This window comes from Polypterus senegalus, chromosome 2 (assembly GCF_016835505.1).
Source record: "Polypterus senegalus isolate Bchr_013 chromosome 2, ASM1683550v1, whole genome shotgun sequence".
NCBI lineage: Eukaryota > Metazoa > Chordata > Cladistia > Polypteriformes > Polypteridae > Polypterus > Polypterus senegalus.
In genome coordinates, this window is record NC_053155.1 from 152,593,714 (window position 1) to 152,607,362 (window position 13,649).

Sequence of the window (13,649 nt, forward strand, 5' to 3'; positions counted from 1 at the left end):
CTTTCTGGCACATGTGGATCAAAACTGAACACAAGGCTGGCATCTGGCTGTTTTTTTTTACTGCTGGCTTGCATGTGTGGTTCCGAAGTAAGTCTGGAATACACAGAAGTAAAAAAGGATGGGTCTGGTAAGAATGCTATAGAGGCATAAATTCATTTCAAGTTTAATTCTTAATCATATGCATCGATTCATGAAGGAGACCTTCTGAAATACAAGGTTTGTGCATGTTTTTTTTTTCTTGTTTTTCTTTGCTTTATCATCTTCTGCAAATAAGACATTTATGCAAGTATTATACTTGCACTATTTAGAGGCTAATTGTATGTCTCATTGTCTTTCTGTGTATTTATCTATCTATGTACAGTGGCATGAAAAATTATTTGTCCCTTTCCTGATTTTCTGAATTTCTGCAAAGCTTTGAAGTTGAATTTTTCCACCAAACATTTAATATTAAATAATGAGCATCTGAATGAACGAGCAAGAGTCTTTTTAACAACAGACTTCTCTTGCCTCACCAAAGGTCAATGCTTATGACCCCACAATGCTTATGAGTTGCTGGCAAAAGAAAACCACTGTTAACAAATAAGAGCATAAAAGCTCATCTCTAATTTGCCAGGAAGCACCTGGATGATCCCTTAGCGTTTTGAGAGAATGTTTTTTGGGGAAAAATGTGGAATTATTTTGGTGACAACTATTTGACTCATAAAAATCAAGCACAGTATTACTTGTATTTAGAAAGTTACCATACCAGTTATCAAACATGGTGGTGGTAGTCTAATGGTTTAGGGATGCTGTGCTGGCCCAAAGCCAAAATGACGTGCCAATACATTTTTTAAGATAACACCCAGTCATCCATGCATCAGCTGAAGCTGAAGTATAGTTCAGCCATGCAGCAAGAAACAAAAAAGAAAGTTCACATCAGATTGGCCGAAAAGAAGTAACTGGCTTAGTTGTAGTCCAGACCTAAACTCCATAGAGGTTCTGTGTCAGGAAATGAAATGAGCCGTTCATGTTTCTAAATTTAAAAAGTTCAACAGCAGTAAGATGACTAAAGTTGCCCCACAGCAATATGAAAAACTGATATTCGATTTTTGGAAGCATTTGGTAGCAATTATTGCAACGAAAATTGGCACGACCAGAGTTGTGCTCTATAGGTATATTGGTTTAGTTGTATTGCTGCCTGGAAAAATAGCTTTGAGGAACAAAACTTAGCTTGTCTTTATCTTTATAAAATTTAAAAATAATATTAGATATAAAGTCAAGAGCTTGCTTCAGTTCCAGTTTTTTCCTGCAAAGCAGAAAGAATGTTAAGGTTTTTAAACATTTTTTAAAGTTATTTTTAAGTATCTGTTTATCTACATTGTAAACAATCTGTTAGTCTTTTAAGCAAACATTTTGAAGCCCAAATTCAAATACAGATATAACTAATAAAGATATGATTGCTTTGTGGTTATTCCAGCCTTTTACTTGTAATTTTGGATGTTATGTCTTATAGGGCTACAAGAAAAAAACAAGATTCTTAATAATTTTCTCTTGTACTGTAAATATTTAACATCACTGAAAATAGTTTCAATATTCAGTCCTTGCCCATATATGCCAACTGTTTAATAATGGCTAACATGAAAAAAAATCTAAGAAAGAAAATATTTTGCTTATTTTCACTAAATATACTGATTATGGCTATCAGCAATTTGACTTATTACATTTTTTTTCATACAGGAACAGACCAAAGGATTTATTTTGTTAAAATTCAAATAAATTAAATGTATCCATCCATCCATCTATCTTCTATACCTGCTTATTCAGGTTGTGGGGTAGCTGGATACTATGCCAGTAATCATTGGCTGCAATGCAGGAACAGTCTTCAGGCAAGGCACCAGCCCATTGCAAGATGAACTCCACACACCAGTCGCCAGTTTACCATCACAAATTTACCTAATCCGCATATGTTTGGACTGTAGAAGGAAACTATAGCAGAAGAAGGAAACCAGTCACCACTGCACCATCATGCCACTCTACAATGAATCATTAGTGTCAAAATTCAGATCTACAGCTATAAAGGAACAATAAGAAAGTATATTTAGTATACAGAACAACAATCACAATATTTAAAAATAATTTTCAAGATACTTCCATTTTCTGAATATCTCAGTTGATTTAGGTACGCTGAGAAGATATCACATTCAGTACAATTCAGTACAGCTGATAGTAAATAAAACACCTGTGATGTCCACTTTACATGCATCCTTCCCCACATGTACAGTATGCCTAACATCCAGATTTTTGTTGTTCAGATTTCTTTCCCTAATTATATGTGAAGGAAGAATAGAAAATAATGCATGTTAATCTATCTGTTCAAATGTTCAAAGGTATTATTTCATGGTGATGATGCAGCAAATGCTTTAAGGATGTGGTGTTGCAAATAGTAAGAGACAATGCACAGAGTTTTCAATGTTACAAAGATGTTGAAAACCTGAGAACAGTGCAACTTCTAATTATTATCACTTGAATCAATGGCTCTAACATGTTGTTTTGCTGATCTCACTATAATGGTACTTTGTGATTATTGACAGCATGATTCACTGTATGAAATGTTTGGTTTACAAAAAAAAAAAAAAGAGATTTCAGGGACTACACTTTTAAAGTGAAAATTGATATCCAAAAATATGAATACACACTCTGTTCTACTAATTCTTGGCTTTGGTTTGTTCTGTCCTTTAATTGATTTCCCATCTTTTGTTATCACAATACAGCTTATTTTTGCTGCCAGAATTCACAGTTTTTGTGACAACTGCTTTATGTTTAATTATGACTAATCTCTTTGAAAGCATTTTATTTAACCCTGGCCTTGAGCTGATTATGACTGAAGACATTTGCTGCTTTTGATATGCTGTTTCTCATATGGATAACATAAAGGTCAACCTAGTTGGACTTCTTTTTTATCCAGGTAAAGAGCATGGCATAAAAAAGATTACATCATCGCCGAAGAATGTACCTTTTACATCCTCCAGTCATCAGCAAGCTGGAAACTCAACTACTACCTCAGTCCCTCCAGTTACTTTGCTTTACATTAAGGAGGACAAACAGATGGAGAAAGATCAACATAAACTAACTTATAGTACAACTCAGCCTCCCAAGATTAACCAGGGTAATGGAAATACTAGCGTCTTGCATCACAAACATAACAAAAACATTCAACTAAAAGAGTTACAGATTTTTTAAGGTTTTCATTATTGCCGTTTGCATGATTTATAGCTGTTTAAAACATGGGTACTGTAAAGACATTTTATTTTTAATTGAAAAAGTTATAATCATGTCACAAATAAGAAAATATGCTTTTTAATGCTTCATTTAGATGTAGCAGCTACATTTTAGTTTTCTGGATAATTCCTTGTGAAATGAGCCATTATTTTTGTAGTAGCATTACCAATCTGTATTCTTCATTGTATTTGAGTGTCAACATACTGCGTGTTAGTTAGATGTGCTAGTAATAATTTCACTGTATTCCAGAACATTTGACAGTACTACTTCTAATAGTGAAAAGAACATTCATGGTGCTGCATACATGTACATTGTCACTTGTCATTAAACCATTAAGGAGCTGTTTTTGGAGTTAATAATTTACTGAAGTTACACTCAAACTAAAAATACCTTGAGCTTTTTTTGGTTCTCATATACTGATAAAAGCTCTTTATTAATACATTTCCAGAAAAAGAACACCCTGTAATGCTTCTCATTCCCTTCTTTTTTCTTATTGTGCTCTACCATTCATGGAGGCAAAATATTCAACATGAGGGTGAGCACAGAATTGGCAAGTCTCGTATGAACAGTAAAACTGAATGTCCAGGCAGTAGTGTCTACATAAAATTCTTCTACTCTTCTTTGTGCATCAGGATGATAGAGACCCATAAACACAAAGTGCGTTTCTACACCTTTTGTTTTTTTACATTAATGTGTTCATGAAGAATTCAGCTTTCTGTTGCCTGCCGTGGGGAGACAAATTTAAAGACGAGTTCATGTTTATTGCCATGTGTTCATAGTGCACATCTCTCTATTATAAAAACAAAATCCTGTGGGAGTGAATGACTAGGAGACAATACGTGATCTTCACGTTAAGATCACGGAAGACAAATAAAAGACCTGCGAGATGAAAGATCGCGGGGATATAGAACATGAGATTCTTGCAAGACACACCCTACTTACAATCAATATCAGAGTACGGCCAGCAAAAAAAATCAGTAGTGTAAAGGGAAGCAGCACACACAGATACAGGAGTCTCAGTACATATAAAGTGTATAAAGAACAATACGTTATAAATGAAACGACGACAACTAAAAGATCACATTGGCACAAACAAAAGAAAATTAATCATCAGGACCAGGTGTGATTGAAAAAATAGCAGGACAAAGTGAGGTTAGAAATAAAAGGCAAAGAGCAGAAAACAGTCTTTTTACATACACTATGAGAATCTGTGGTCCCGCAACAGTTAAAGCAACAACAAGTTTAATTTCAAAGAAAACACAATTCAGTCAGGTGTATATTTATGATCACGGAGAAGCGAGCATAACATGAGCAGCAGAGACACGAATTTTAAAAAGGAGAGCGGCTGCACAGGTTTTAAAATGATCGAAGGCCCCCCCCCTCCCCTTCACAACGCGAGCAGGGTTATACATCCTGCAAGAAAGAGATTTAACCATGCCCGGGGCCGGAAATAAAGAACAAGTATTGTTTTTTCAAAAGTTTTAAGGTAAAAGTGAAAATAATGCATATGTAACAATTCCCATGAAAATAACAATCTTTTTACATTGCATATCCAGTAAACCAAACACTGGGGTGAATCTTTTACATTGCATATCCAGTAAACCAAACACTGGGGTGAGCAAGCGAAGCGAGCAGGGGCCGGAGCCCCCTAGTAATACAATAAATGTCTTACTTGCGTGTAATCTAGCAGTAATATAAGACATACAAATATACAAATACAGTGTGTATTTAATGTATATATATTGTGGCCCCTGTGAGTTATCACATATGTTGATTAAGCTTGGTGAGGAATATACATATGTTTTGTTTGTTATGCTACAATATTTGTTGTTAAGATTGTCTGTTCAGAAATCTTACAGTCTGTGGATTGAAAATGTTTTAAGGGTCCTTTATCATTTGGCACAAGGAAGGAATGAGAAAAGCAACTGTATAGGATGGTTGAGGTCTTTGATTATACTGTTTGCTTTTCTAATGCAGCCAGTGTTGTACATGTCCTGAACAGAAGACAACTAAGTGCCAGTAATAATCTGTGCTGCCTTTGCCACTCCCTACAAGGCTTTGTGATTTTGAGCCGGTCAAAAGCTGAACCAATATGTGAGGATGGACTATGTTGTGCACCTGTAAAAGTTAGTGTGAACAGATGGAGAGAGATGCATGTTGTTTTCAAACATCTGAGGAACTAGAGGGGCTGGTGAGCCTTTTCACAATACCTGAGATGTACTGTGCCCAATTCAGTAACAGTCACTGTAAGAAACCTGCTCAACCTCTCAAGTACTCTCCTTCTGATGTAGACGAGAGTGTGGTCTGCCTTTTGCTTTTTGAAGTCTATGATTAGTTCCTTGGTACGTCTGAGGCCCCATTGAGTCAGCAGGTAGTCCTTTTCTCTGCAAGCGATCTCCTCATTTTTGGTGACTGGGTATTTGAAAGTATTTGAGGTGTTATAAGCAAATTTAATGATAGAGGTATGTTTGGCCACAGTCATAGGTAAACGACTACAGAAGTGGGCCAGCAGACTGCCTTGTGAAGTGCCAGTGTCAGAGTAAAGCATGTGAGGCTGCTAATCCATCCTGAGGTCTGTTGGTTAGAAAGTCAGTCGCAAAGGTCTCAAATAGACAAGATTATCCAATACATCAGTGTTATGCTGAGCTGTACTCTATAAACAGGACTATGGCATACCAGTTGGGCCAGAATGGTATGAAGTGGAAGGAATGTGGCATCCTTTTTGAACTGGTTGTGATAACATGTAAACGGGAAGTGATCATGACTATCTGGAATATTCCATTCAGTGTGTCCTAGCACCAGTCTCTCAAGGCACTTCATCAAGGTTAGAGTGGGAGACACAGGTTTGAAGTCATTCTGACAGTCCGCTTTTATTTTCTTAGGCACAGGGAAATATTACAGATATTGCTGAAGATGTCAGCTAATTGGGTGCTAAAGATTTTAAAACATGCCCTAAATTCCATTCAGACCAAATACCTTATGAACATTAATTAATTTAAAACTCCTCCTTGCATCATGCTTCAAAACAAAGAAGAATAAATCATATGGTCCTGCAGGCAATTTTATCATTGATATACAGTATAGCTACAAAAAATTACAATGCTATACTGTATCAATTGTTTCCCCACATGTATATGTTTGTCTATATGTACAATAGTTTTGTATGTATGCAAAATCATAGGATGACGTTCACTATAGAAAGGCGCTGTGCAGAATAAAATTACAAGTTCATATTAAAGGTTACATTTCTAAGTATATTTAAAATTATATAGGTAATGCTTGCATCACAACAAAATTTTTTACTGAAATCAGGTTAGTTTTAAACATGTCTCTCTGCACACCTTCTACAAGTATATATTGACATTGAAACATACACTTTCGAGTAACAATCCACCTTAATAATAGGATAAGTGTCTATGTGTCCATCTGGTTGCTATATCTCTGTCATTAATGAACATTTTTAGTTATAAAATGCATTGCATTTGTCATTCCAATAAATAGTACATCACAAACATTAATACAGCATTTACAAATCCATTACCAAAAGCCATATAACAGAAACAAAAACATTGCATGGAACACTGCAAACATAACACTGAGGTTTATGTTGGTTACTTAGATTTCAACCAGTCTTTGGCGGGTAGCACAACTAGTAAAATACATTTGTACAATATAGTTTAAAAAGCTGCGCAGCTAAAATTGGAATCATTATACATGTGTACACTATGCTTGACATGCATTGGTTTCAGATAAAAAACACATTGTTGGTACAATTAAGAACAGCTGTTAATATGTATTATGTCTGTTAAAAAATAGTAGAAAAATGTAATTGACATAATGTTTGATTTAAAGATATTACAATTAATTACAAAATTAGACTTATCTGTAACTCCTTAATGAACAAATCTGACAAATGATTGCATGTGTTTAAAATACTGTTTTTACATGCTTAAAAAAATTGTTCATCACTTTCTCTTGCTATGGTATGCTAGCACTTTCTTGGATTTTTTTTTTATAGATGATGTTACAGAAAGATATTTATTTTAATCAATTGCAATTATTGTAACTTATGTTTCTGGTTTGAAATGTTAACCATTAGGTCACTGACAAGTTTGCTGGTAAGAAAAGATGTTTTAAGACATAAGAAAAATACATTTTTTCCATTACAGCTCATGTTGTAGACCTTCAAGGAAACCCTCCTCCCAAGCCAGCTAGTACCACCCCAACAACAATGATTCACTTTGGTAAAGGATGCTTGCTTTATTGTTTATGCCTCTTAAGAACATAATTAATCCCCTCATTTATTGCTCCTACTCTAGACCATACTCATGCTGATTTACCACTTTTAAGGTTGTATGATTATTCTTCTGTCTTTTAATCTTTCATTTCCATTGTCTATAGAAAACTATATTTTCAGAAAAACAAATTTTTACTTGTATTTTTCTTTTTTGTAAGGGCAGCATGATGTTTAAAACTCTTGCCATCATCTTCTTGCTTCTACCCATATATCATCATTCATTTTTATTGTTTGGCTTCCTCATTGCAGTTATCAGTTCTGCTTCAATCATATCCTGATATTCACCAAGTTCATGGCAATGTGCTTGTTTTCATCATTGTCATTTACTCCAAGGAGACAGCTTCATTTCTAAATGTTGTGAATAATAATTGTGTATAAAGTATTCAATATTTTTTATCCATACTTTTGTTTTGTGTGAAAACTTTAAATGATAAAAGGAATCATGGTTTTGTACAACAAATGTTTATCCTTTTTTTATATATATTTTTATTAATTTTATTGCAATCCATACAAATCAATCAAGTTTTTACAAAAAGAAAAATTGAGTTAAGGACAAATTGATCCTCACCCCTGAGAGAGAGAGCAAGACAAACAGTGTGAAATTTAAGGCTTGCAAACATACCTAAATTAATAAATTCTCTGTACTTTATGAGCTTGTTTTAAAATATTACTGATTAGATCCTGCCATGTTTTGAAAAAAGTCTGCACGGATCCTCTAACTGAGTATTTGATTTTTTCCAATTTCAAATAATAACACATCAGTTTCCCAAACACCTGTTTATTCTAAGAATGTTTTCTTCTAATAACTGAAGCATTTTTTTATTTCCTATATACAATATATATATTTTAAAAGGCGCTATATAGCGCCCGACCCGCACAGACCACGCAGAGGCACGTGTACAAAACACAGGCTTTATTCTTTTTTTCTTCAGCCGTGGGGCACGTCTTCCCTGTGTCCCACAGGCCCAACACAGTCCCCAAAAGCACAAAGCACAAACCTAAACAACTCTTTCTGCCACCACCACTCCTCCCAGGCAATCTCGTCCTCTTCCTCCCGATTCTGGCGTAGAGTGGAGGGAGGTTGCCTGCTTTATAGCCCACTCGGAAGTGCTCCAGGTGCCTGACCAGCTGGTCTTAATTGCACCTCCGGGTGGGGCTGGTAAGTTGTCCATTGTGGCGGCTGGCTCTCCGCAGCACCCCGTAACAGCAAGCCCATCTCCCAACCGTGCTGTGGTGGACTCCATGTCCCATGGAGCCACAGGGGAGACTGAAGAAGGACCCACTGCCAGGGAGGCTGCCCCTAGGCGCCCGGGGGAGGCATTGCACTGTCCATGGTGGCTCCCCCGGGACGTATGCAGCAGAGGCATCCCGGCTGGGCATGGGACCCGGCTGTCCGTCACACTATATATATATATATATATATATATATATATATATATATATATATATATATATATATATATATATATATATATATATATATAACACAATACACAAAACAAGTCCTGGGTTCAAATAAAACGAGGGAATTTATTACAAAATACCTTGTATAATAATCACACAGGTTGCTTCTTCTTTTTTTCTCTATCTCTGCACTGCTACTTCTCCAGGGCAAGTGTTGCCTGTCTCCTCTCCCTGCTCCAACTCACCCAGACAAGGCAGTTTTATTGGAGTCCTGGGAATACTTCTGGTTCCAGGGCTTGGCCCATTGGAAGCATTTTTCTGGTCCATACAGAAGTCCCCAAAAATAGGAAATGTGACTCCCTGCAGCACCCCCTAGCAGCACACACAGACCCCAGCAAGGCTACAAGTCCTGGCATTCCCTATGGCCATCTGAATGAGTACTGCAGACTAGGGATGCTGCCACCTATCGTATGGGGGAGACAATAAGCTGAATACAATGTCCTTCCATAATATTGGCATCACTGCCAGGTAAGGTTCCCAAGTTAAGTCCAGCTGGGATGTTGGTCTGCACATGTCATCCCTCACAATATTATATATATATATATAAATATATAAATGTATATAGTTACAGGGTGGCCCATAGTTATGCGTATGATTGAAAAGGCATTATTGTCAGGAAACTACAAATGTTATTATCAAGTAACATAATGGATCATGAACATTAAGAACCTTAAATGTTTTTTCATCCCCTGTTCTCCATGGCGTGATCCACCAAGGCGTCATCCAGATCGATACCCACCTAAAGAAGAACCCAACTTTGAACCCAACTTTGAAAGGCATTCGCCACAAGAGCTGTGTTGGCATCAGTATGTACACTCCTGGGCCTACGTGCTCCCTTCGCTTGCAAAACAGTACCGCTGATGTCAAATTTTGTTTATTCTTGCAATGGTTAGCATACTGGGGCCACTGCCTCCAAACTCAACTGCCATCCTCTTCACCACCGCATAGTTGTTTGTTGCAGATTATAAACGCAAACAACATATGTGCAGCTCTAGCAAAAATCGATTCGCCGCCATTCTGTATTCGAACACAGCAGGGGTTGTGCGGTCCAGCAAATCATTATTCCCTTCTCAGGCTACACAGTGATGTAATTTTCGATACTTTTCACACAGTAGTTTAAATGCTACAGCCTGTGACACGTCATATACATAAATATGGGCCACCAAGCACAGTTAAACACAAACCACAACCCTTCTTCTGGCACCACCACTCCTTCCAGGCAACCTCGTCCTCTTCCTCCCGATTCCTGCCCTGAGTGGTGGTTACTGGTCCTTTTTATATCCCACCCGGAAGTGCTCCAAGTGCTTGATCATCTGTTCCTGATTGCACTTCCAAGCGGGGCTGTAGTGTTGTCCAAGCTGGCTCTGGGATCCATTTAGCACCCCCTGGCAGCCACCCCAGATCCCCACAGGTTTGTGGAGAACTCCATCTCCCATGGAACCCTGCGGGAAACTGAGGCATCATAGTCAGCTAGGGAGGCTTCCACCAAGCGTCCCAAGGGAGGTACTGAGGAGCCCGTGGCTGCTCCCCCGGAACATAAGTAGAAGGGGCATGGGACCCGGTCGCTTGCCACAATATATATGTATATATATGTATCTACTGTAGATATACTGTGTATATATATTTATTTTGCATTTTTTATAGCTTTTTCTTGCTTTGCACCCTATAAGCCAGGATGTGGTCTGGCCCCCTACCCCCTTAATTGGATTAAGAGGGCTTGAGAATGTTATGTTAAACCCATATGTACTTTTTCTTAACAGTTTAATGTAGTTCAGTGTGGTGAATAGTTGCAACTTGTTTGGAGAACAAGTGCAAGGCAGGGAACCTGCTATTGATAGGTGTTACTCCTTTAAACATCGGTTAACCTCACAGACAAACCCCAGAGACACAACCCACACACTTACTTAGGGATATTTAAAAGTTACTATTCAAGATCAAAGCATGTGTTAAAACTTTGTACTGTATGCATACCACTTCTCAAGCTTTCTTACAACTAGGAAGAACATACAAATTTCATCAAAATGAATTCCAAAACTCCAACTTGAAACTAAGAGGAGTTTAGTTGTAAGGTTACCTACAGTATTACTATTTGTGCAGCTACTCAACAGTAGGCAACATTTGTGGAAGGAAACACATGTTTCCATAATGACAACATGCATACTCTACACAAAAGGTACAGGAGAACAGTAAACTTTGCACATAAGGCTAAACTAACCAAAAAGATGGTGTTTTTATAGGTATAGTATTGGTAGTGCATTTGAATGGGCTAGAAAAAATGTCAGACAAATGTCATTGTTTGTTCTCCTGATTTCTCAATATTGGGAGGAAAAATTGAATTAAATTTATACTTTTAACTTTCCTTAGTAATCAAGAATCTGTGGATGGTAGATTGAGTAACATGAATCATTTACGTATCTCAAAGTTTAAAAAGTAACTCTCCTGCATTTCAGAAAATGTTTAATTCACCTTCAATTTTATAATCCTTGTGGACAGTATCAAAAGAATCCATGACCTGACCTGAACCTTGTCCTATGTCAATTGCACTAGCTACATTTTTCTCCTCATTCAGATAAAGCAGACTTCATTAAGAAAAGTACTTCTCCTTCTTTGGCTGAAGTTCCACCTACCATCCCCAGCATCTTGAAAAAGAAAATCTCAGCTACTCTTTTGACTTCAAGAGATGGTGCAAAAATTTCGGGGCAAAGATATATCAAGCCAAATAACACAAGTCAAACAACAAAGCCTCTCTACGGTAATTAAAATTCTTTTTTTTCCTTTTTGTAATCCATTTTTTCTTTGCTTTGTCAAGATTCGTGAAATTTGAAATAACAAAATGGTGCTGAGTTTCTTTTGCTGTTTCATTCCAGGTTTACCCAGTTTTGTAATATGTTGAAAGACATGTGCTATGAGTCTACCTGCTGGTAGAGCTCACACTGGTCTTTACAATCTTAGACACGTTTTTTTTTCTGCTAGAACAGAATGGTGCATTGTTCTCAAATCTCTATATAAATAAGTTACACTGTTTATTCCTGTTAATTCAATTTATTATAAGATACTAATTTTTACATTTTTGAATGGTGTAGGGTTTCCATGGGGTTAATAAAAGCCCACAACTGCACTTTACTCCTAGACGAGTATAGCATAGTGCCTGCCCAGAATTTTTAAATGGTTATGAGACATCCAAATTGAAATACAAAGTTTTGCAAAATGGATTTTACAAGAGGATTTATTATATGATTAGGGTAAAAAATCAATATGTTAATGGAGTACAGCTGGTAGACACGGCTCCATTACTATTTTTGAAACTATGCATTTTACCAAAGCACTCTTCGGTTATCACATTTAGGATAATAGATAAGGTTGTAGAAATTTACTTTGAGTAGCAGCCAGTTATTTACAAGATGGATATACAGTAATTATAACAGGTACTGTAAATACCTGTTCACACACTTTAACTCACCAATATAACTTAGCTAGTAAAGATGAAAATATGCCTTTAGACCAGGGGTATTAAACCCAGTTTTATTGAGGGCTAAAATAACACTTTATATACAGTAACAAATGTGGGCCATTGATATATAACAAAAACTACTGCATTATTTCTTTTACAAGCTACACGGGTAGTTCTCTGCTCATGATAATTGTGTTACTTCTCTCCTGGAACAATCCTCCTGCTTTATCAGCCTTTCTTTATCTGCACATTGCAATGGGTTAGGAAATCTACCAGGAGCCACAGGACCACATGAAAAAAAATATATGCCTGAGCGTAAAGGTGGGTCCAGACACTAAGGAGAAAATGCAGCTACAGGACAGTACATCCATTTCCACCTCCATTAACGTACGTCCTGATCAGATGGCACATGACCTCTTTTAAAAACTTGGTGCAAATGTGCTGTTGATTGGTCACACAAACCACATTCAGAGTTGGTCAGAAATGGATAGAGAGCAGTTTAACCTGAGTGAAAATGCAAATGTGTTTTCTATCCACATACAACAATCAAGTCAGCATACAAGACAAAAAAAATCCTATAGTGAGGTAGCAACCGTGACATTTTTGCAGTTTTCAAAAAAGAATCGAGTAGCAGCCTTGACATGTGTGAAGTTGAGCTACCAGCTCCTTCATAAGAATGTCATATCTTTGGCATACTAAAATACAAAAGTTTTTTTTTTTTTTTACATTTTCTTATAGGGTCATTACAGTGTGCTGTGCTGCATAGACAGACTTGATACAGGAGGCACATTGGAATGCCAGGTGTAAATGTAATCCACATAAATTAAACAGTATGTAGAAGCATATTAACATATTAAAGGGTGTGTTTGAGAAAACTAATACTTGTTGCAGGCCGTATGTAAAGTTTTTTGAATATTGATGAAGCAGACCACATGAAAAAGGCCCAAGGGCAGAATTTGGACATACTGTAGTATTAATATTGACACCCCTGTTTTAGACTGACTAACAGTATAAAGCATTTTACTCGAGTATGTTTTCCTTTTCAAGGTTTTCTTTGCTTGTTTTGCAGCAAGTTTTCCTGTTTTTCAAAAATATGTTTTTACCCAACTGTACTGACATAATTACTTTATTGATTGATTGATTGATTGATTGATTCACCCATTTTTTTAAGTTCACGTT

General features: G+C 36.7%; 1 protein-coding gene across 14 annotated transcripts in view; it reads left to right on the forward strand.

Annotated features, from left to right (window-relative positions):
* The window catches only part of LOC120523489 (target of Nesh-SH3), a 281,674-nt gene that overhangs the window by 170,324 nt on the left and 97,701 nt on the right, over window positions 1–13,649 (forward strand). For all 14 annotated transcript variants that reach the window (XM_039744835.1, XM_039744841.1, XM_039744837.1 and 11 more), the window contains 3 exons: window positions 2,945–3,145; window positions 7,428–7,502; window positions 11,589–11,771. In XM_039744835.1, coding sequence (XP_039600769.1) covers window positions 2,945–3,145; window positions 7,428–7,502; window positions 11,589–11,771 — 459 coding nt within the window. The remainder of the gene's footprint in view (window positions 1–2,944; window positions 3,146–7,427; window positions 7,503–11,588; window positions 11,772–13,649) is intronic.